The sequence below is a fragment of the Cucurbita maxima genome, unplaced genomic scaffold, assembly GCF_002738345.1.
Source record: "Cucurbita maxima cultivar Rimu unplaced genomic scaffold, Cmax_1.0 Cma_Scf00009, whole genome shotgun sequence".
NCBI classification, from domain to species: domain Eukaryota; kingdom Viridiplantae; phylum Streptophyta; class Magnoliopsida; order Cucurbitales; family Cucurbitaceae; genus Cucurbita; species Cucurbita maxima.
The window spans coordinates 4,804,629-4,829,497 of record NW_019272025.1 but is presented as its reverse complement, the minus strand read 5'-3'; the positions used below and the strand labels follow the sequence as shown (position 1 = coordinate 4,829,497).

The window sequence follows — 24,869 nt, the reverse complement described above, 5'->3', positions numbered from 1 at the left end:
AACCATTTCTTTTTCTTGTCATCAACCAACCACACTTCTAAACTATCTTTGCCTGCCTCACTTAGAAAGCGACAGAGACCTAAGAATTTTTTTTAGGGTTAAATTCTATCGAATATGCTTGAACTTCGGGATATGTTTCCATCACGACTCTAGATTTTGGAAATTTCAATTTTACCTCTTAAACTTTAACATTTGTTCAAAAAAATATCATTAGATATTTTATTTTTCTTTCGCCTATTTAAAAATTGTAAGTCATATGTGCTAACCTTTATGAAATTCATACCTATTAACATAGAAGCTGTGTAAAAATTAATTATATAAAAAAATTTAATAATGTTTTTTAAAACGAAAATATGTTAAGAATGATCTTTAAATTCTTGTGTAGTTAGTAAATATTTATACTTGTCTCTTAATTTTAGTTGTAAATGAAAAAATGACAACTATGTAATAATATTGAAGATAATTGGTATAATTTAACTTTTTTTTTTAGTAAAGTTTTTTAAATAACGTGACTTAGCTGTAATATTCTTGGTTGGGTTTTATATTTTCTTCAGCTACTCAAATTAGGTTCTCAAGTCAATTCGACAAAGCACTTTTGTGAAAGTTCAATTCCTAATCATATTCCTTTAAATTAAGGGGGAAATAACAAAAAAAAAAAAAGAAAAAACAATAATTTTCCCGTTTTAAAACGGTAACATAGGGAAGGCTTAATGTCTACACCTTTTTTTGATTAATCAAAGATCACTTGTTCATATGTTGCAAAAATTTAAGGTAGGTATCTAATATAACATAAATAACATATTATAAAAATAATAGCTAAAAGAATATTTAATCTTATTTTGATCTAATATATTAATATGTTTAAATTAAAATAAAGGCGAGGAGCAATTATATTAATTATATTATTTTTAAATATTCAAAGAGTAAATAGATATTTAAACGATCGAAAAAAATTAACTTGTAGGAAGCCTAACGAAATTTAAATCTAAGATGAATAATTATAAAGTTCAATGTTAACATTTTTTTTTTCAAAATTGATGTCGATTATATTTGAAATATATGTTAAATTGCCAACACAACACAAGCACAGTAATAATACATATTATTTCTTTTAAAGTAAGAGGTTCAAATTAAATTATTATTAGTAGATGCCAACAAAGTTCCACACTAATTAAGGAACTAAGGAAGTTATATATAACTGAGAATAAATATCTTTATTAATACGAGACATTTTATACTATTTTCATGGAGATGTATATATGGAAAACTTCAACCATACGATGAATCAAATCAAACTCCTATATTTGGATGTTACTAAAAATGATACAAAACAAATAATTTCAACTTCCAAATCAATGGCAATGATCTTACCAAATATGGAGAAAGAGCACGACTTTTTTACATTTCATTAATTTGTTGTTTCCATATGCTTCGGTTTCCTGTTTTTAATTAACTTTTAAATTTTAAAATTANAAAAAAAAAAAAAAAAAAAAAAAAAAAAAAAAAAAAAAAAAGAATCGGTGCCAAGCAAAGGAGACTTATCCACTATTCTCAAAAGTCAAAATCCAACGACTTACTAATGTCAAAATGTTTTTAAGCATTAAACGACGCCGTCAAGGGAAACTAACAACAAACTGTGGAGTCGAAATTTAGAAAATAAGTAAAAAATAAAATAAAATAAAATAAAAATGACAGTTCTTTTGAGGAGCTTTTCCGCTTTCCCAGTTTCAAAAAAAAAAAAAAAAAAAAAAAACGAATATATAAAAGAANNNNAAAATGAAAAATGAAAAAAAAAAAAAAGTTTTTATTAATTTTCCTGAGAAGATGAAGCCGAAGCACATGGCTCAGACGAGGAGATCTTAGAGAGAAATACTCGCCCAAAAAATAGCAGAGAGAGAGCTCTAAAATTGGGGGCAAAAGAAAAAAAAAATGCAGGATCCAGCGCCATCAAACCCTATCCACAGTCCAAATTCGAATCAAATTCCTCCACTCAATGCTGCACTGCCGCCGCCGCCGGCTCACAAACCGCCGCCGGTGGCGAATGCGACGGCCTCCTCGTCGATGTTTGCGAATGCGAATGCCGGCAATGGCTCATTCGTGCCTAGAGCGGGGTCTCATCATCGGAGGGCTCATTCGGAAGTTAGCTTCCGGTTGCAGGAGGACATGATGGATATATCCGCGTCGGATCCGTTCAACGGCGGTTCGTCGACGGCCAGTCTGGAGGAGATCGGATCGGAGGATGATCTATTTTCGACCTACATTGATGTGAAGAAGTTTGGAGGTAATGGAGGAGGAAATTTCGTGGATCATGATGCCAATGGTGGAAGTGAAGGCGCTGGTGGTAATGAGGGAGAGAAGACTTCGAAGCCAAGGCATCGGCATAGCGTTTCGGTGGACGGAACGACGTCGTCGTCGAGCATGTTTGGGGAGATTATGGAAGCGAAGAAAGCCATGCCTCCTGATAAGTTGGCTGAGCTTTGGAGCAGTGATCCCAAGCGCGCCAAAAGGTATTTCTTCATTCCAATTGTGCTTTCTGTCTCTGTTTTGCTTCTGTGTAATTGTTTCGCTTTCGATCCATTTTTGTTCGATTGTTGCAATGCTTTTGAGTTCGTATTTCCAGTAATTTTCTATTATGATTGTTGAAATGATCATAATCTTCTGCTATGGTGAGCGCCAACTACTCTTTGTTTAGGCTAATTGATTGGCTAACCACTTCCACCACAGAAGTTTTCAGCATCTCTGTTTGCTTTTCACCAAAGCTAGATTTGTCAATGAGATATCAAGCTTGTTGTACTTGTAATTCGTAATTTAAGCTGATTCAACATCAATCACTGGTTTTCTACTTTTCATTTTCTTTTGTACACTGATGTCTGAAATCTTTTCATTTTTCAATTGGGTTTGGTAAAATTTCTAGTATCCAGTTGAGGGGTAGAGGGATCTGATTTCAATTTTTTATTCTTTTCATTTGAATGTTTCGTTTGCAATCCCAGATCGAAGCATCATTCATTTTCAAATTTTCAAATTTTTGTTAATAGTATGTTCGTCAGTGGTCACAATCTCTGAGTCTAGAATCTTATGTTTAGCTCTCCACCAGTAGATATTGTCATTTTTGGACCTTTTCTACCGGGCTTCCCCTCAAAAATTTTAAAACTCTAGAGAGAAGTTTTCACATTTTTATAAACAATGTTGTGTTCATCTCCAACCAATGTGAGATCTCACAATTACGAATCATGTTGATACCTGACATTTATGAACACTCTTCAACCAACCTGAGTTTCCACACCATTATAATCATTTACTTGATTTGAGTAAAGCTCCAAATAGGAAAGATGCCCAGATAAAAATAGTTTAGAACATAGACTTGTGAAAGATTCCACATCAGTTAGAGAGGAGAACGAAGCATTTTTATAAGAGTGGAAACTTCTCCCTAGCAGACGCGTTTTAAAAACCTTGAGGGAAAGCTCAAAAGAAAAAACCCAAAAAAGACAGACCATATGTGCTAGCGGTGGGCTTGGGTCGAAACCTCAATCTTTATATTTGTTCATGCATTGTTGTTAAATATGGTATCTAGTTGAGTTGTCATCTGGGAAAGAATCAATGGTAAAGTTGAAGTGTTTATTGTAATCAATCATTTATTTTGTTTGTTTCCTCTTTTTGGCATCAATGTTCACTCTTGGGAGAAGTACGGGTGATGAAAGAAGATGAATTCATTGTATTGCATGATTTTCTTCATCATAATCAACAAAGTCTTGGAATTCCTGGAAAACATTCTCTTAATGTCATTGCTGTTATGTTTAGGATATTGGCAAATCGACAGTCTGCTGCTCGCTCAAAAGAGAGGAAGGCACGATATATACAAGAGTTGGAGCGCAAAGTGCAAACCCTTCAAACGGAAGCAACTACTCTATCAGCCCAATTGACTCTCTTCCAGGTTTGTGTCTATCAATATATAACTGAGCTTGTATTCATCCAGAATGCATTCCAATTGTGGCTAGGGATACAGAAAGTTACTGCAATAATCTTCTTGAAAATCGTGTTCTTCGTTGATAAAAGGTTAAAAGTAACAAGGGTGAAGGCTTGATGTTTTGGTCTTGTACATCGGGTTAAATGGCACATGTAGAAGTACAAAAACAAAAATTAAATGGAACCTAAAATATAAGGACTAAAATGATGTTCTAACCATTAAATTATCATTTCGCTAGTTTGACTTTTAACTATATGAACATATAACAAAGGTGAAGACTCACCCTTGTTTCAGTCAGATCGCATCCCGCGTATATTCTATATTATAGCCTGCAACTTATTCATCTTCCGCTTCTAGGAGATCAAATGGACACAAGCAAGAAAATTTCTTTCTATTAGTCAAGGGCTTTAGGCTTTATTAATTACATAGAAGGTAAGACCAGCTCAAAAGCTGTAAGTTTATAACGAGAGAGCTTAGATAAGATAGGACCCTTTCTTCTTATTAGTTAGATACTGGAAATCCAATCCTTTCTTTTTATATTCTTTTCTCATGTTTACATCCCTTAGATTCACACCTTGCATATTTAAGTTGACTAGAAATCAGCTTAGAACTATGATCTGATTGAGAACTATCATCTTATACAGCGAGACACAACGGGTCTCAGTACTGAGAATACAGAGCTTAAGCTTCGTTTGCAGGCTATGGAGCAACAAGCCCAAATGCGTGATGGTGAGAATTATACAATTTTACGTGTGATTGTAAAGCTCAAAAAAGTTATGAACAAATGTTGATATTTGAAACTTCGATTGAAATTGTGCCAAAACTTTATGCAGCTTTGAACGAAGCATTGAAGAAGGAAGTTGAGAGGCTTAAAATTGCTACTGGAGAAATGATGAGCCCTTCCGAGTCTTTTAACTTGGGAATGCATCACATGGCATACGCCCCATCGTCTTTCATTCAACTTTCACAGCAACCAGGGTCTGCTGGCCCTCAAAACATTCAAATGCCACCATATAACCATTCCCCATCCAACATGTCTAGCCACCCTCTGCATCCATCAGACTCTCATTCTCTCTCGGAGGTGCTACAAAGCGACCCTCTTGGTCGATTACAGGGTCTCGATATCAGTAGTAAAGGATCGTCGCTTGTGAAATCCGAGGACCCTTCTCTCTCCGCTAGTGAGAGCAGTACAACCTTTTGATACAAAACTGGCGGCTGACGCTTGACCCAACTGACTTGTTGATGATTCATGTGATTTAGTATATTGTTCATAGATCGACCTCCAGTTATCTAGAGAGTTTCTCCTCCACTTCAATTATCATTCATTTGATTTGTATTTAAGGACCAAATTCTTTTCTTTTATATTCTTAAGGGGGATTCTTCAACCAGGTTTCGGTGCATTGTTTGTTTCAGCATATGGAGTCTTGGTGTGTTCATGGGTGGCTTGCAGCTTTGTTGGAATGAAATGAGTTGTGTTCGATCTCAGGATGCCGATCGTGTTAGCCTTCATTTTTTTTCTGGCTTGTACTAAATGACATGTTGTGGGTGTATTTGCTTTTGCTTAGACTGTGCAGTCATTGGTAGAAATTGTCTATCTCTAGTTTCTGAAATTTGTTTCTAGCAAGTCTCTGTTCTAAAGTCTTGTCCTTGTCCTTCAACTAAAACTTCGCTAAAGAAATGCATCCGAGCATATCTTTCAGGCTTGCAACTTTAGCTGTAGGTTTTCGAATAAAGTAGTTTATAATCAAATAATCGATGAGATGAATTCAAATAAAGTAGTATAATCAGATAAACTAATCATGCAAAACTTGAAAGATTAATCATTCGCCTAATCAATCTCCAAAACTTGATCTATCCTCATCCTACCGACACTATTAAATTCTTATTCATCTACCGACTAATAAATTATGCTCGTTCATCCAAAATTCAAAATTTTTGTGTTGGATTTTACATACCCTTCATATTTTAAGGTTCAAAGAATTGAATAGACGTGGTATTTAGACAGTGACCAAATATGTCATTCATCTTCAACATTTTCATTTACATTGCTATTTTCAACTTTTTTCCACATTGCAATCAAAATCCAAGGGGGCATATAATTTAGTTTCAGGCTCAGAGTATTCAAAAGTATAGAAATAACCTATAATTCAATGCAATCTGCGGTTTGGATCATGATTTGCAAAGCCACTAGTATCTGGTCATGTTTCTCCACTTATCCTTCAGATCAACCTGAGACAAACAACCCAACGAGGCCTCATTACAAAACGGCTATGGACACTCAAAAGACAAAGGAACGTAGAAGAGCCTTGTGAAATTGGTTACCTCTGTTCTCTCATCAAATATATCACGATAGCTATTTAAGATGAGCTTCCAATTTCCTTTACCAAACCTAAGTTACAAACACAAACAAACAAGATTTTCTACTCAATAGACAACAATTTTTGAGTTACTAGACCGACTTTGCAACGCTATAAAAGGGCAGAAAGCATCAACCATCGCACAATTTTAAGTTTCTAACTAAAAAGTTAGACGCGAATTAGCTTCCGAAGTCAAGCAGTCTCACTAGGGATTGATTGATAGAGAAAATGAGTACCTTTGCACAGCAGTTCTTAAGGTGTCTTCTTCGAGCAAGCTCCACTTTTTACACCGCCTTCTCCCAACAGCTTTGGTTTCTTCATACTTCTTTAATGGAGAAACGGCCTTTCTCTTGGGACTATGAAGGTGAAGCCGGCTGGCAGGACTTCCTTCAGGTAAATCATCTATTGAATCATTCCACTGCAATAAAAAGAAATGTCTTAACCATGGAAAACAGTACATGTAAAAGTAAATAAGAACATAGAACAAAAATAATTAAGAACTTAGAATAATCCAGTCAATTAGGAAGGAAATAATATCCAGTCACGAACATCAATATTTGTAACAGCTCAAGCTCACCGCTAGCAGATATTTTCTGCTTTGGTCCGTCGCGTATCGTCATCTGTCTCACGGTTTTAAAATGCATCTACTGGAGAGAGGTTTCCACACTCAAAATGCTTCGTTCCCCTCTCCAACCGATGTGGGATCCCACAATCCACTCCCCTTGGGGCCCAGTGTCCTTACTGGCATATCGCTCGATGTTTGGCTCTGATATCATTTGTAACAGCCCAAGTCTATCACTAGCAGATATTGTCTGCTTTGGCCCGTTATGTATCGTCGTCAGTCTCACGGTTTCAAAATGCATCTACTAAGGAGAGGTTTCCACACCCAAAATGCTTCGTTCCCCTCTCCAACCGATGTGGGATCTCACAGTATTCCATCTCTTAGAGAAAGGAGTTTCAAGTGTGCGTAGACATGAAGCAAAGAATTATAAACGGCTATCCTAGCATAACTACCAACATCCAAGGGAATCGTTCCAAATTCCCTTTACGTACAAAATGCAACATGACATTAATATCCAGTGCAACTACGATAAAACTGTATATATTTGCAAGTATCTTTTCGTTGCTTCTTGAACTTTCACTACAAAATAAATTTGGCACTACATTGGTAACACTACAACTCTTGATTTAAACGAAAATGGTTGATAACATGACACCAAATCTTAACCCAAAACAGGACGCTCCAACATTACGTTCAGACCGAGCAGCGGCCCTCCTAGCAATGATAATCTCGAACACATAAAACAGTCAATATTGCACATTCGAGAATAAAGCCCTTAACAAGCAATGTAGAAACTATCTCAGGCAACTATAAACAGAAGGCAGAAAATGTGTGGTTGTCATGCTAACAAGATGGCATCAAACATGGGTAACATTACCTCGTATGTACAAGCGGTACTGTTTCGTTCCATGATGCTTGGTCGAGGAAAAACTGTCTTGTGACCATGTCCTGGATCTTTAAGATTTGCACTCATAGGTTGAAGAGGCACAGCCTCTTTGTTAATGGTCGGATTATCGACACCTGCATCATTTCGGTCTTCCAGAGAATTCTCACATGTTTTATTCTTTTCGGCAAGATCATGAGCTACAGATTCTGCAATGCGCAATGCATCAGGAAGTGGATCTTTCGCCACTGCTTGCAGTTCCAAAGAGCTGGTTTTAAGTGCTTCTCGCACCCGGTTAACTTCAGGAGTTTCTAGGCAATTGTATCTTTCAGATGAACTTTCATCCTCATTCTCCTTCTCCAAATCCTCTAAATGACTGATTTTAACCCCTCCACTAACACGTCTATGAAATGCAAGGGATTTGCATCTTGGCAAGACAGAAGTCTTCAAAATTTCTGATTGCACAAAAAGAAATAATGTGATTTAAGATGCTTTAACTCTCAATTTTCAAATTAAAGATCACAAAAATCTAAATTTGATTAAGAACATAATTGTAACCGTGCAAACACCCACTCCTAGCTGATATTGTCCATTCTGGTCTATTCCGTGTTTTAAAATGCATCTGTTAGGGAGAGGTTTCCACACTCCCATAAAAGATGTTTCGTTCCCCTCTTCAACTAATGTGAGATCTTACAATCTACCCCTTTGGGAGCCCAGCGTCCTTGCTGACACACCATCCAGTGTCTAACTCTGATACCATTTGTAACAGCCCAAACCTACAGCTAGCATATATTGTCCTCTTTAGTTGCTACGTATCTTTGTCAGCCTCCCACAGTTTTAAAATGCGTTTTCTAGGGAGAGGTTTCCACCCTCTTATAAGAGATGTTTCGTTCTCCTCTCCAACCAAGGTGGGATCTCGCACTAATAGAATGAACAAAAAAACAATGTGCGCTAGCATGTATCATCAAACTATTATAGAGTGGACGTGTAGATCAGTACTCACCTCGGCATGAACTTGCATTCTGCAAAACTGCAACCTCCTTCTCAGCTGATTCTTGTCCTTCCGCTGTTTCTGTAGCCAACTCTTGAACTCTCTCCGTGTTCATTGCATCAATGGCTGATTGTTTAGAACCATCGTTGGTACCCAAATCCTGATGACTATGTAGCAAATCAGTTCTTCTTGATTCAGGTTGGCTAAGGACTCGCCCACTTCCCTGCCACTCTGTTTTAACACAATTTTCCCTTTGGGAGGGCAATTCAATCCCACCACTGCCGCCTACATCCACGCTCTCAATAGCCAAAATGTTTGTTTCCCGCTCTAACTGAATAGAATGCATCTCATTCCTCATCTTTTTATCCACCAAAGATGCAGATAGTTGAAGAAATGACGGACCTATAGCCGCCCATGACTCTCCCAGATAATCTCCGATCAATTTCAGGGCATCATATCTCGTGTTCATATGCACCAATTTCTTCCGAATATTTGCATCACAAAGTGACGCTTCAACTTCATCCTTCCATGCTTTAAATTCATCTGAAACCAACTCAGTCTTAGTCACTCCTCCTCTCCAAATCCTCCTCACAGCATCAAAATACCTTCCATGTTTGTAAACGCCTTCCACCAGCAAGTACTTCACCGTGCATTCCACCGCCACCGCACAATATGCAGCTTTCATTGATTCCATGATTTGAAGTCCTTCAGCCTTCTCTAACTGTTCAATCATCTCGAAAATTTCGAGTAATTTATCCGTTATAACAGCTTCCGATATTTCGCTCTCAATGGCCCGTAAAAGCACCGTCTTCTTCAGGCGGAAATCCTTGTTCGACAGGGGAATAACCGCAAGAACTCTCTTCAACAAGTGATCGTCCATTGAACTCCGGAGTATGAATTCGGTAATCCAACGACAAATGTCCTCGTTCATGGTCAAGAAATAGAATGGGAGGCAGAAAATAACGGGGAGGAAAACTCAAACTGATGAAAATACCAGCAGAAAAACAAAATTAGGGTTTAATCTCTGCTACACCGGGATCTTCGATTTCAAGAAATTGGAGATTTTGTTCGATGCTAAACGAACAGAACTGGCAGAGGAGAAGAAGAGATGATAAAGGTATACGTCGTTCAGATTGGAGGGAAGAAGAAGAAGAAAAACCAAAAGGCTAAATGGGGCTAAAATGGTAATTTTACAAACTCAACATCCATATAACAGTTCCTTTATGCTCTCGTTCGTTGAATTAAAATTTATTTGTTTCAAATCAAATAATATTTACCATATAAGTCTCGCCAATTTATGTAAACGATATTATAAACGATGTCACGTAGTAAAAAAAAATTTGAAATTTTTCGTGCTCGATGATTATATTAAAAATTGTTTAAAAATACGTTTGAATGTATTTTGTTCTCTTAAAATGAACCATGTCGAGTAATAACGAGTCTGAGTATAATTCAATTTGGTCATAAGCTCCTTCTTAAAAGGTCGGACGTTCAAAATGAAATTATAAAAGATGCTTGCAGGACTAGCAAAAAAAAAAAAAAAAAAAAAAAAAAAAAAAAAAAAAAAAAAAAAAAAAAAAAAAAAAAAAAAAAAAAAAAAAAAAAAAACAACTATATATATATATATATATTTTGCAAATATGGTTACTTTCCTCGAGCTTTGCAATTTTAGCAGCCAATGTTGGTCCAACCCAAACACGTGTTATGCACAAAATTGTAAGTCAACTTGAGCATAGTTCAATTTAGTCACAAACTCTCTCTTAAAAGGTTAGACGTTCAAAATGAAATTATAAAAGATACTCGTAAGACTGGCAAAATAAATAACTATATATTATATATATTGCAAATAGGGTTATCTTGATCGAACTATGCAATTCCAACAACAAATGTTGGTCCAACCCAAACACGTGTTATACACGAAATTGTATACCGAACAAATAATGTCTCGCATACCTTTGTCAAGTAATAACAAGTTAACTTGAACATGATTCAATTTGGTCACAAATTCCTTCTTAAAACGCTAGACGTTCAAAATGAAATTATCTATAAAATAAAATAAAATAAAATATATATATATTTTGCCAATAGGGTTATCTTGACCAAGCTTATTGTTATTAATTGGAAGATTATTTGCAATATATTTGTATATTTATAATTATTATTTTGTATTAAATTTTGATTTTTTAACCTAGAAATCTCGAGGACACTGTGGTTGTCCACCTCCAACAAAAAGAAGCCGACACGTCGTTTCACTGAATGGTCAGGTTTCCATTTGCAGCGTCTAGCAATTGCAAGCAGTGAAGAACATAGGAATTAGCATTAACGGGGAATCGCTGCTTGTTGCAGAAAGCAAAGCAAGCCGATTACGGCCAAGGCAAAGAAACTGCAGCTCCGCAGCAGACCTAGCAAAAGCTTTCTCTTATCTCAGCTTCCTCAATCTTCCATTTCCATAGTTCAGAGCTCGAGCAGATTGAAGGATGGTCACAAGTCGCCCCACGTTCTCCTCAGATAATGTAGTGGTGAAGTCGCCAAATGACAGAAGGCTGTACAGGTTCATTCAGCTGGAGAATGGCCTATCTGCTTTGCTTGTTCACGATCCTGAGATTTATCCGGATGGATGCCCCAAGGCTTCTGAATCAGCCGAGCAGAGCCAAGAAGAAGATGAAGAATGCGAGGAGGAGGAGGAGGAGGAAGGAGAAGAAGGCGACGATGACGAAGGAGAGGAGGAAGATGAGGACAAAGAAGATGAAGAGGAAGGAGGAGAGGAGGAGGAAGGCCAAGGTACTGATGATGAAGGAAGAAGGAAGGGGGTTAAAGCTGCTGTTCAGACTAAGAAGGTTAGTGATAGTTTTACGTGAGACGATTTTGGATTTTCTCACTAGTATTTCAAACAAGTAATGGTCGATAAGCTTTGATTTGATGAACACCATATCAATCAATAAGTTGATCGAATCATCTTCGGTATACTAAGCTTTTCATCAGAGCTGACGAACGGATTGATTTTAAGGAGCTTTTTATTCTTCAAGAACATTATTGAACTGGCATGTTCAATTCTTCATAATTTGTTTTGGGCTGTTTGAAATCACAGGCTGCAGCTGCAATGTGCGTAGAAATAGGCAGCTTCTCCGATCCTTTTGAAGCTCAGGGACTTGCTCATTTTTTAGGTTCGTTCATTTCTCTTGCAGGGACACTTCATTGGAACTTTTCCAATTTATTCTACAGGCAGAGGCTGAAATTTATTTAGCCTTTCAAATTTCAGCTGTAACTGTAGATGGTTCCTCAGATATCGCAGTTGGTATATTAGTTCTTCGGGATTCTTTTTTGTTGTCTACTTGCAGTAGGTTCCCAATGATTCTTACTTCACTAATTATGTGAAGTTGTAAATTTTGCTTGTCGATTCCATAAACTTGGAATGCATTTACGATTAACCATTTCAAGTTAATATTTTAATGCTCATATCTTGTTGTTGCATTAGTTCATCTATGATGCCTGAGTAAAGGAGGATAAATAACTGCATTATTTTTTAATGCGAAAGAGAGTGATTCTAAGGATATGATAGTTAAGAAAGACTTGAAAGAACGGAAAATGCTTATCCTCCATTATTTTTAATTGCTGATGTGGTTCATCGATACTGAATGCATTTACATACAAACTTAATATCTGAGAATTTGGAAATAACGTGCTTACATATTCTGCAGAACACATGCTTTTCATGGGAAGTACTGATTTTCCAGATGAAAACGAGGTTTGTATAGATTGTTACTCTACTCAATAGATGGTTGGCGATTGATATGATATGATATAATTTAAGCTCGGCATGAAATAGGTTTGAATGAAAGTTTACTACTTTTACGTCTGAGTTTGGCTCTTTGCTTTCATAGTACGATAGTTATTTATCCAAGCACGGAGGCTCCTCAAATGCATATACAGAAGCAGAGCATACCTGTTACCATTTTGAGGTGAAGAGGGAGTTTCTTAAAGGTGCTTTGAAAAGGTAAATGTTGTTTTTATCGGCATCTTCATGTAAGAAATAACATATCTGAATATTCTGGTACTGTATTTTGTTTTCCTCTATCCTCCCTCTCGGATTGGAATATCTTTGAGTGCTTTTCTCTTCAGCACAAACAGTATAGGCCAAAAAAGAAGAGACGGGTTACAGAAGTAATATAATAAGTCGAAGAGATTTAGTTTTCTATTAGTTAAATACAGAGAGTTCTGCTGAGGCAAATTCCTCTGTTCTTAACATTTTGGCTGATTTCCTTTGAATTATCCATTTTCTATTTGTACCCTTTTTCTAATTCTCTCCAATACATGTTTTTCTCATCTCAAAGGAGATAAGAAATGTGTTGCAAAAATCCCTATATAATTAAAGCCCGTGAAGAAGCCCACATAGTCTATCCAACTGCACACATTCCTCTACAAAATCGAAAAGCTTACCATCATAATTTTTTTTCTTCCTTCTCTAGAAACCATGGTCGCCTTTATAACTTCTTTATTTAGCTTATTGATTGAATATGAAATTTGATCCATTTTCTTATCAGGTTTTCACAGTTTTTCATTTCACCTCTAGTAAAAATGGAAGCCATGGAAAGAGAGGTACTTGCTGTTGATTCAGGTGGGTTCCTGCTTGTTGGAAATATTATGGGCTGTTTTTAAAAAGGTTTTCTATTGTGAGAATAATAAATGCAGTGGATGCATGTTTGTGCAACTTTTTCTTAAAAATTATTAACTTTTGTTTTCCTTCAGTTAGTTAGTTGGTTGTTTTTTTTTGATAGACCATCTTTTAGAAATACCAAAGTTAATTTTCGCTAGAACAAAATACAAGCTTACCTACTGATTTCAAGGGGATAATAGTTTTTATCTTTTGTAAGCCAGTTGATCACAATTTTTTTATCAGTTGTAAAAACATAAAATAAAAAATTGTTTCCAGAACAGGCTTCTAATCAAGCCCTTTTTTCTTATATTTTGTCATGCTCGTAACAAGTTCTTGCTGCCTAACTGTATGTTTAACATATGCAAAATAGAATTCAACCAGGTTTTGCAAAATGACGCCTGCCGCCTTCAACAACTTCAATGTTATACATCTGTACCTGGTCATCCTTTTAACAGATTCTTCTGGGGTTAGCCTGCTTCAATAACATATTTTGTTTTTCTGGTTGATGAGTCTGGTCATGTGAGAAAATCAGAAAATCATTTTTATTTATGCTTTTCTTGCAATGGTAGGTAATAAGAAGAGCTTGGTTGATGCAATGGAAAAGGGTATCAATCTGCGAGAACAAATATTGAAACTGTTCAGAGATTATTACCATGGTGGACTAATGAAGCTGACTGTCATTGGTGGAGGTGAACCCCCCCCCGATGTCATCTTTTACTGTGCTCTTTATCCTAGATTTTGTCGTGATTATTTACTGAAAAAATGATTAAAAAAAAATTAATGTTCAAATGTTAAGGACTGAGGACCAGCTTTGTTGAAAGCATAAAGGTTATTTGGACAAAGAATAATATTTTCAATCTTATATGTATTGTCTTTTACTCGACTAGTTTTCTAACACAGTTACAAACTATTGCATTTCAGAGCCTCTGGGTATACTTGAGAGTTGGGTTCTCGAATTGTTTGATGATGTTAAAAAAGGTGCTCAAGTGAAACCAGTGTTCACAGTAAAAGATCCAATCTGGCAATCTGGGAAGCTTTACAAGCTAGAGGCTGTTGAAGATGTACACATCCTTGACTTAGCATGGACGTTGCCGTGCCTTCAACACAATTATCTGAAGAAGCCTGAAGATTATATTGCCCATCTCCTTGGGCATGGTGAGATTGTCATAACTTCTTCAATAACGAGTGCACTACTTGCTATGTTTCTATGTAATTAAAAGAAAATCCTAGGTTTGCATTTGTTCCCAGTTGGAAAAAAAAAAAAAAAAAAAAAGCTCTTACACCTGGTATTGATTTTTTGTTTATTTCCTAAAAACATCTCCAAATCTTGATACTCAAGTTCATCGGTTGCACCAAACATACATTTTCTAGTTTTATATTTCAATTTGAACTCCGTAGCCTTTAATTTCCAGAGGGCAAGGGAAGCTTGCATTTCTTTCTGAAAGCTAAAGGATGGGCAACATCTTTATCTGCTGGTGTTGGGGATGAGGGAATATATCGGTCTTCTATAGCTTACGTATTTGGAATGTCAATATATCTGACTGACTCTGGTTTAGAAAAGGTACTGCTGTAACTCTTACATTGAGGTGGATATTTTCGGCAGATTGCTTGTGTTTGTATATTATATGATTCTCATAATCTTGAAAACCAGCTGAAGTTTTGAGCTTGCAGTTTTCAGTTAAGATTTGTTATGGGTGGATATCTAGTCCCCCTTGCTTTTGTAGCTAATTGTTTCTGGAAATGAAATATGTTTGCTACAAAATAGAATAGAACTGTATGGATTTTAGCTATATAAATTTTTGCTTGTCATGCCCTGCTAACCCTGGATGAACATTCTTCAGATCTTTGAGATTATTGGCTATGTCTATCAATACCTTAAGTTGCTACGACAAGTTTCTCCCCAAGAGTGGATCTTTAGGGAACTCCAGGACATTGGAAACATGGACTTTAGGTTTGCTGAGGAGCAGCCTCAGGATGACTATGCTGCAGAACTTGCAGGTTATTTCATGGTCAACTCTAACCATCAACTAGGGTGCGATTTGCATCCAGAATGTTCACTTTCATGATTCTTTTTCTAATGGCATTTATAGTTTTGAATTTGGTATCCATGTATTTTGGATAATCATGTAAATTATAAATTTGATAATAAATTTGTGAAACTTATTACCTTCACCTGTTAGCTTTGAAACAATATCAATTACTAGCTGTATAGTTAGCTCACCCGTTTGGATAAAAAAACGTCAAAAAGTAGATGAAGGATGGTTGGTTAACGTTCTTACAAAATTGTTGTTATTAGCATGCATGTGAATTTTTCATGTAACATTTTAAATTTTAATGTATGTCATTTAATGGTGATTTAGTACCACCGCTTTCACTTGAAAATTTCTACATGATGGTCAAGCACTGAAGGACTGTTGGAGTTTTGTGAATGTTCTCTTGACTAAACTTTCTTAGCTACGAACTCCCGCCATTTATTAACTATTCTAATTCTTTTATGCAGAGAATCTAACGTTTTATCCACCAGAACATGTCATTTTTGGGGACTATGTACATCAGATATGGGACGTGGATTTGGTTAAGCATATTATTGGTTTCTTTACACCAGAAAACATGAGGATTGATATTGTATCAAAATCTTTCAGTAAGCTGGAAGGTATGTCAAGTTTGTTTTCTACAAGTTATGTCCATTTCACTATGAAATAAATCTGATGTTGTCCACCTATAAGAGATATGCCTGTCCATCTGCACTATGAAATAAATCTGAAACAATACGTGAAGAAAAGAAATATTTTGGATTAAGAATCGGTCAGGGGTTAAACACTGTAAAAGAATTATCATGGATGCATTATACTTGTACAATTTTCTGTATGGATGTGTCTACAGGAATTTGTACTTTTTTACACTAAAGTAGGCTTATGCAACTGGTTTGGGGTGTGAGAATAGTCTTTGAGGAGAGCTATTGCAATTTTGATGAGGCCTTGAGTAGAGCAAGCGTCAACGCTTCAATTGGATTTCAATACTGAGGTGTTAGACATCTATGGAATATTTTTTGGTGGAATTAATTTTTATGTCTTCTAAAACATGACATGTTCTGCCAATTAGTACTTAAGCTTATAAGTGGCATATTCAATGTCAAGTTGCTAAATTTCTCTCTTTCAGACTTCAAAATTGAACCCTGGTTTGGATCACATTATACTGTGGATGATATTGCTCCTTCTTTGATGGATCTGTGGAGGGACCCTCCTGAAATTGATGCTTCACTTCATCTGCCTGCAAAGAATGAATTCATTCCGTGTGATTTTTCCATTCGCGCAAGTCAAGTTTGTAATGACCTTTCCTGCGAGTCTTGTCCAAGATGCATACTTGATGAACCATTGATGAAGTTCTGGTACAAGCTGGATGATTCTTTTAAACTTCCTCGGGCGAATACATATTTTCGTATTAATTTGAGTGGGGGGTACAGTAGTGTGAAAAATTGTCTTTTGACCGAGTTATTTGTTCACCTCCTTAAGGACAAGCTGAATGAGATTATATACCAGGTTAACCACTTATGTTTTTGTATTACTACATTTCTTGCTATATTTGTGAGAGAGGCTGAGGGGTTGTTATCCTCAGCTGTTTTATAAAGAGTATGGCTAATCGTTTCTATTAAGACTTCAATCGCTATAGTGGTTACCATATAAAATCACCACGGATCATTTAAATTTGTGAGCTTATGTTCGTCCTTTTCAGGCTAGCATTGCCAAGCTGGAAACTTCGGTAGCTATTATTGGCGACAAGCTGGAGCTGAAGGTGTTTGGTTTCAATGATAAGCTTCCTAATCTTCTGGCTAAACTTTTATCAACTGCCAAGACATTTATGCCTTCTGAAGATCGTTTTAAGGTGTATGGCATAATTTATTCTTGGATTTTGGGAGTTAGTCTTAATGATTGCTTCCTGGTATTTGGTTTACAATGAAAAACTGACACAGACTTTATAAAGGTAATTAAAGAAAATATGGAGAGGAATTTGAGAAACACCAATATGAAGCCTCGAAGCCACTCGTCATACTTGAGATTACAAGTTCTGTGTGAGAGGTTCTATGATGCAGATGAGAAAAGTAATGTCCTAAATGACCTGTCTTTTGTTGAGTTGAAGGCGCATATCCCTGTGCTTCTATCCCAGGTATCATCCCATGGACCACCAGGCACTTCCCTCAAAATACTGCGGCATATTCTTGACACTGGATATCACTAACAATTGTTGGATTCATTACTTTTATTGTCCTCAGTTTCGTTCATTGATAGTTTCCATGACATTTAGTAAATTGAATGAATTGTTGGTTCAGTATCATTTTATTTCTCGATAATGTTCTATATGGAGACACTCCTATTCTCTGAGGATGACATTTTTATTTTTTGGAGCAGCTTTACATTGAGGGACTTTGCCATGGAAATTTATTAGAAGAAGAAGCAATAAGCCTGTCTAACATATTTAAAGACAACTTCTCTGTACAACCACTTCCTCTTGGAATGAGGCATTATGAGCGTGTAATATGTCTACCTCCTGGGGCTAGTCTTGTTAGAGACGTCAGTGTAAAAAATAAATTGGAGAGAAATTCTGTGCTGGAGGTAATGATCAATGAAATATATTTCTTTGTCCTAGTCTTACTCTGGTTTACCATTGCCGATTTTATCTGATAGCTCAGGTCAACATTGTTCTTGATGTGCTTTTACTTTTTGTCTCATGTTGCAGCTGTACTTTCAAATTGAGCCGGAGGTTGGAACAGAATCGATCAGACTAAAGGCTCTGATTGACTTATTTGATGAAATTATTGACGAACCACTTTTCAATCAGCTAAGGTGATTTTTAAGAGAGATTTTTTCGCAAAGGAAACTCTATTTTATTTCATTATTTTTGAAGTTCTGATGAGCCCCTTTGGCTTATTGTGAGATGAGATATTATTTATTTTTTTCCTCATGCAGCTCCTGCGTTCTTCTTTTTTGTTAATTGGAAATATTTTTTGTTACTCGGTCAGATTTCGAGGGACTACTCATTCGTATTTTTCATTTTTCATCCTAAGGTTTCAGTTTCCTCGTCTTATCCCCATTGCATCTAGTGAATATGGGGAAAAGCCTATGAGAATTTTTTTTTTCTGTCCTTTCAAGAGTTCCTTTTTCTTTTATGCACTTAGGAATCGAGTGGGGGATGGCAAACGTGATTTTGTAATTTGGAAAGGTGCAACTCTTGGTCTCTAGCTACCTTATCTGATCAGAATTGATTGTCTGCTTCCTTTTTCTGAGAAATTCAATAAGGAAACGGAACTCTGATCATCCAAGTCAGCCTAGGCGTATAAATACTTCCCCCCCTGAGATTTTGGGGGGTTTGCTGGGGGGGACAGCTAGGCAGGGAGCTCATTGTGTCCAAGTGTGACAAATAGATCTTCTGGACCAAATGTGCTTGTGATAGAATGCATTTTGCTATATAATATTAATTAATGTAATCTGATTATTGTGAAGAGGGTGCTTGTAAATCTCTTTTTTCACTTGCTAGTAAGAGTGTATTCTATTACTTCAATACAAGCTAAGCAAGCAAACCATGACAGTTATCTTTCACAAATCCTTAAATTCTCTTGTGTATGAAATCAGCATGTTTTTAATAGAAAATGTTGACTAGTTGACTAGAAATTTTTATAGTAGGGATTTGCACAGATTTCGTTTATGTTCTGATGTAGGATAATTGTTATACCTCTGAATGGTACAGGACAAAGGAGCAACTTGGTTATGTTGTCCAATGCAGCCCACGGGTAACATACCGCATATATGGTTTTTGTTTCTCTGTTCAATCATCCGAGTACAGTCCAATCTTTTTGCAAGAGAGATTTGAGAACTTTATATCTGGCTTGGAAGAATTACTGGTCAGTGCAAGCCCTTTCTCATGCTGTCACTATCTTTACTGGCTTTTCATTAGTTTTATATAAATTTATCATATGTGCACTACTGGAGATTGTTTCTCGTCATTTTAATGTAGTTTGTGTAGTAGCTGTCCCCTAATGTTCCCGCAGTATATGTAGCAGCTGTGTTCAATGGTATATATGGTTTCATGTGTTTCAAAACTTGATCGATCTCATGGGTGGGATTTTTAATCTTGTGAGAAAGGAAGGTTTTGTGGTGAGCCGGGATTTGTACTATCTTATGGCCATTGCGAGGGATGGGAGGAATAATACAATCTTCGTGTTTGTAACAGCCCAAGCTTACCACTAACCGATATTGTCCTCTTTAGGTTTTTCCTTTCGAGTTTTTCCTCACGATTTTTAAAACGGGTCTGCTTGGGAGAGGTTTCCATATCCCTTATAAAGAATGTTTTGTTCCCCTCTCCAACTAGTGTAGGATCTCACAATCCACCTCCCTTCGGAGCCCAGCGTCCTCGCTAGCACTCATTCCTCTCTCCAATCGATGTAGGATCTCACACTTTGAGTGATATTCGCCTCTTTTAAGATTCCATATTTCTCTTTTAGGCTTTGTCAATGTTTGTCTGGCCTTTGGTGACAAAATTATTTTGTAATTATTCTTTAGTGGAGCCTCCTTTTGTAGTTTGGCTCATTTTCTGTGGGTTTTATTTTCGTAAGCCCATGTAGTGTTTCATTCTTTTTTTTAAATGCAAGTTCAGTTTCTCAATCCCTTTGCGTTCTTCATTTCACAGCATAATCATAGATCAGGCCTTCCCCAATCCCTCCTGCAACAATATTGCTAGAACTTTATTTTAATCTTAGCATCATATCATTTACATATCTGAAAATTTGTTGTTTTTCCAGCTTGGTCTCGATGAAGCTTCTTTCGAGCATTATAAAAATGGACTAATCGCTAAGCTGCTGGAGAAGGATCCTTCACTCTCTTATGAGACCAATAGAATATGGAATCAGATCATTGATAAGAGGTATCGTTCACCCTATTATATAATACCATTTGGGAGTTGAAATCAGAAACATGAAATCTTTTTGGCCAATCTACGCCTTCATCCTATTACATATTAATACCATTTCTGTTCAGGTACGTGTTCGATTTCTCACAGAAGGAAGCAGAGGAATTGAAAAGCATTCAAAAGAAAGACATTATAGATTGGTACAAAACATATTTGCAAGAACCGTCGCCCAAATGTCGACGACTCGCAATTCGAGTATGGGGTTGTGAGGTAAACTTGATCGAGGCCGAGACGCTGCCAAAATCGGTGGTAGCCATTAAAGACATCGAAGCTTTTAAGACGGCATCAATGTTTTACCCAAGCTTTTGTTGAGCAGGCAAATGAAGATTGTAGCAGTAAACAAGTAATGTTGGTTTGATTTATTTTATCTTAGAAGGGTATTTTTAATACAGTTAGATTCCTTGGAAGACGGGGCAAAGATGAATGGGAGAGGAAATAATAAGAATTTGGAGACATGTATACGAGTGGATCATTGCTTTGTTGAATTTCTTAGAACCATTGGTTTTTACTAATTAAAAATATTCTTTAAGTTTTTCCTCTTATTATTATCTCTCAACATAATGCTTTATTCTTTATTTTCTTTTTTTATTTATTGCGTAATATTAATTATAAGTAGAGATATTTATGGGACGGGACGAAGAAAACTTCCTTGAAAATATAAAATATTTTAAACATTCAATAATTTTTTATTGAATGTTTTAGTCGTGGAGTATAAATGTCTTTTGTCCCTTATCCGTTGTTTAATTTTGTTCTTTTCGGTTTGTTTGTTTAGACACGTGTGAAAATAATGTCTGGGAATGGGAATAGAATGTCTAAATTTTATATAAATAAAGGGAAATTAAACATTGCCGACAATTTTGTCAATTCATTTAATTTTAAATAACTAAGTACTACAATAAAACAGTCCAAAGACTAACAACAGCAACAGTGGCCTGGTGGTAGAAGAATGCTCTGCTACGGGACTGACCCGGGTTCGATTCTCGATGGTGTCATTTCAACAAGCTGTGAAGATAATTACGCTTTCAGTGATGGTGGGTCCATCACTCAATCATCCTCCCGGATGACAATAAGCGTTACTGAGCTTGTTTTTTTTTATTTATTTATTTTTAGTTTTATCATGAGGCAGGCTCATTCACTTTTGTAGAGTTTGTTTAAAATTAAATTTTAGCATTAAAAAAGATGTTATTTCCAAAGTTGGTAATTGATCCCATGTTTCTTTTAATATTTATACATTTTTCATGTCGAATAAAATATAGTTTAACGATTATCATAAATTTTTTATACACGGAGATAATTTAAAAATCCTAAGAACACAAAACTGACATTTTAATTTCATTTTATAAAATTACAATTAGATGGGAAACATTCTCATTCAACACTACATTATGAAAATTGGATAGCAAAATATCCATTTATAATTCATTTTGTTTTTAAGTCAATTTTATTAATTTAAAGAAACAATAGCACCACTGGTCTAGTGGTAGAATAATATTTTGCCACGGTACAGACCCGGGTTTGATTTTCGGCTAGTGCAATTAGTTGACTTACGCTTAAGTCATGGTTGGGTCCATCACAGCCTTCAAATCTATCATGACGTTATTCGGCGTTGCAGAGCTAGGCCAATTTTTCCTCATTAAAATTCATTTTCATAATTATTATTAAAGCATTATTGAAGTCAAAAAAGATATTTACAATTTACAATTTTTTACAATTTTTTAATATTTAAATGACTTTTCATCACGTGCTATTTCCATGTAACTTCCTTCTTTTTCCACATTTTTTAAAATTTACGAATATATCATATATTTCATTAAATTTAATAGATAAATTACAATTATTTAAAATCCATAAAATATAAATTAAAAAGTTTTGACTTATTAAATATTTATAAAAATCAAAGAATTAAATTGACATGGTTTCACACGCTAAACTTATAATTATAAATGGGAGAATATTGAACTAATAAAAAAACACAGAATATTTATAAGATTTTACTATATTCTGTTCTTTTAATTTACTGATATATATATATAAATAGATTCGTTGAACCTTTCCCTATCACTTAAAAACTATTATTTCAAAGAATTAGATGTCAAAATTATTCGGTATTAAACTATCAATTTTATTTATTTATTTTTTTTTTGGAAAAATCAAATGTTCCTTTTTTTATTCTCTCTCTTACTACGATGAAATGATCTAAGAAGCTTACGTTATTGACATTTTTAAATAAATAATACCAAAAAAAATTATTAAAATTTCATATAACATAAAAAGTTGTGATCTGTGACCGTCCATCCAAGGCGGCTATGGTGATAGATAGAGAAACGATCAAAAAGTCATAACTAGAAGCTTTTGATAGGACCAAGTTAAATGGGTGCAAATATAATTCGTCTGACTTTTGAGCCTCCGAGAGGTTGACTTAACAAGTCTCGGTTGCCGAGTGTATATAAGAAAGTCCACAATTAGCAAACTTGAAAATACGGGCGGGTTTCAAAAATCTTTTGGACTAACTTGAAAACTCGAAATTTTAAGTTGACTAGAATAGTGACCATGGCAACCGAGTTTGTTAGCTTGACCATCACAAAAATGTCAACTCATGAAATGACCTAAATTTTTGTCTCTTTTACACTGTAAGCTCTCATCTTTGCTTTGGGCTTTGTCAATAGGTCTCACCCTAATAGAAAGAGTATTCTTTGATTATAAACCTATCATCATTCTCTAAACTAGTCGATATGAGACTTTCATCCAACACCTTTATAATTTGGGTTGAGTAGCTCAGATTAGTCGGATAATCGAGACATATAAACATCCCTACTCCTTAAAGCAAACAATATACTAAATATATTTAAATTTTGTTGGATAAAAATGGAAGTATAAACATAAAATAAATATGAAAATTTGGCTATTACTTTTACTAAAATCTTTGGACGAATTGATCTAGTAAGAGATCGGCGACAGAACGAATCCGTTTATTTTTCAAATGATTCATATTGTCAAGTGTACCCATTCTAAATTTCAATCCAATCAAATCGTCTGCAGCTACCAATACATCTCGAGATAACAAAAATATATTGTTCTCGAGTATATCAAGATTAAGTCTCTTCAAACATAAATTTAATTCGAGATAATGCTTCATATTACAAATTATATATATATATATATATAAATCTTAGTTCTTTATAATTTGTCAACATGGAACATTTTACTATAAAGTAATAATTATTATTATATGCATCGTGACTCAACCCATCATATATTATATATTATATATATATATATATATATGGGGTGACATTATGATCCAAATTTGTGCTATGTGCCCATATCATACAAAAATGGTTGTTGCTTTCAAAGCTATGTTTAAGAACATGGTAGCTCAATTATTAAGAGAAAAGTGGAGGCTTTGGAATCTTTCCGATGTTCGAGATTGTATCTAATTATTTTTAAATTTTTTTAAATTAACTAATATATTTAATATTTGATATAAATTTGAATGGTATGTATAATAAAATATTAGGCTTTCATTTTTGTATTTATTATATCTTTAAAAAAATTTAAAAGCTAGTATATTTTATATAAAATTAAAATATATATCTAATAAAATTAGATATTATAGTTTATTTATCATTTTATAAATTTAAATAATTTTTTTAATTTTTTTAATTCTATTAAAACTTATAATATATGTATATATATATATATATATATGTGGTATGATTTAGCAGCTAAATAATAATAAATAAATAAATAATTAAAATTGTTGTGGCTATGAAAAATTGATTTAAAGTGGATAATTAATGGGATAGTTGACCCATTTTTGTTGATGTTTTTGTGAGAAATCAGTGGCTGACAGTCCAGCGGTACCTTCAATGGTGAATCTAATCATGATTATATGCAGCAACCCAATAAGATTCCAAACCCTTTTTTTCTACATAAATTTAATTTTTTAATTCTTTATTTATTTATTTATTTAAATAATTGATCCAATTTAAATTTGAATTCTCTTCATGTAAATATAAAACCTTCTCTTTTGTCTTTATTAATAATCCCCAAATAAATTATTTAACTAAGTTTAGATTTAATAATTGATGGTCCCAACATTCTCCCGAGACACAACTAGTTTTGAAATGTTTCTACGAGTAAAAATCATCCGTTTTATCCTTTTTCATATTTTTTTTAAAAAATTTACAAAACGTCATCCAACATAAAATTATTTTAAGTCAAATATATATATATATAAATAAAAGTATGAAATTTGCACACGTGTGGATATATATTTTTAAAAAGCCAAAAATTAGGATAATCTAAACAAGAAAAAAAATTTAAGACAAGTATCAATAAAAAAATCAAATTATTAGAAATTATTATTAGAATGGAAATTAGTTTTTATTAAATATATAATTTTAAATATCTATTATAACAACTTTTCTTAAAGTGAATTTATTAAATTAGAAGCCTATTATATTTTTTTTGTAAAGATATTTATTTTTTTAAAATT

The 24,869-nt window shown here is 34.7% G+C and overlaps 3 protein-coding genes and 1 non-coding gene across 6 annotated transcripts; 3 read left to right on the top strand and 1 right to left on the bottom strand.

The window, feature by feature from the left end:
- The first annotated feature begins 1,840 nt into the window (after positions 1-1,840).
- On the top strand, positions 1,841-5,449 carry LOC111484488 (transcription factor RF2b-like). The gene is made up of 4 exons (XM_023131118.1): positions 1,841-2,507; positions 3,799-3,931; positions 4,609-4,693; positions 4,798-5,449. Exons 1-4 carry the CDS (start codon positions 1,930-1,932, stop codon positions 5,163-5,165), a joined length of 1,164 nt encoding a protein of 387 aa, XP_022986886.1. The 5' UTR covers positions 1,841-1,929; the 3' UTR covers positions 5,166-5,449.
- Positions 5,450-5,519: 70 nt separating this feature from the next.
- LOC111484457 (telomeric repeat-binding factor 2-like) lies at positions 5,520-9,911 on the bottom strand. 3 transcript variants are annotated; one of them, XM_023131067.1, is made up of 6 exons: positions 8,770-9,911; positions 7,761-8,221; positions 6,558-6,739; positions 6,287-6,353; positions 6,105-6,193; positions 5,520-5,678 (listed from the first exon to the last, which is right to left on the bottom strand). In XM_023131067.1, exons 1-5 carry the CDS (start codon positions 9,686-9,688, stop codon positions 6,152-6,154), a joined length of 1,671 nt encoding a protein of 556 aa, XP_022986835.1. In that variant the 5' UTR covers positions 9,689-9,911; the 3' UTR covers positions 5,520-5,678; positions 6,105-6,151. The 3 variants fall into 3 exon arrangements, with proteins under 3 accessions (XP_022986835.1, XP_022986834.1, XP_022986836.1); XM_023131066.1 differs by lacking the exon at positions 5,520-5,678 and having other exon boundaries at positions 5,961-6,193; XM_023131068.1 differs by lacking the exon at positions 5,520-5,678 and having other exon boundaries at positions 5,961-6,193; positions 7,761-7,975.
- Positions 9,912-11,007: 1,096 nt separating this feature from the next.
- Positions 11,008-20,910, top strand: LOC111484420 (nardilysin-like). Its single transcript, XM_023130992.1, has 19 exons — positions 11,008-11,594; positions 11,846-11,921; positions 12,456-12,502; positions 12,639-12,751; positions 13,299-13,372; positions 13,782-13,877; positions 13,981-14,100; positions 14,333-14,566; positions 14,824-14,972; positions 15,253-15,409; positions 15,912-16,064; positions 16,571-16,950; positions 17,144-17,293; positions 17,393-17,575; positions 17,818-18,021; positions 18,146-18,252; positions 19,154-19,307; positions 20,205-20,326; positions 20,440-20,910. Exons 1-19 carry the CDS (start codon positions 11,235-11,237, stop codon positions 20,681-20,683), a joined length of 3,123 nt encoding a protein of 1,040 aa, XP_022986760.1. The 5' UTR covers positions 11,008-11,234; the 3' UTR covers positions 20,684-20,910.
- Positions 20,911-21,370: 460 nt separating this feature from the next.
- Positions 21,371-21,455, top strand: LOC111484637. The gene has a single exon (XR_002718562.1). It is a non-coding gene; the product is annotated as a small nucleolar RNA snoR114 (small nucleolar RNA).
- Positions 21,456-24,869: the final 3,414 nt, after the last annotated feature.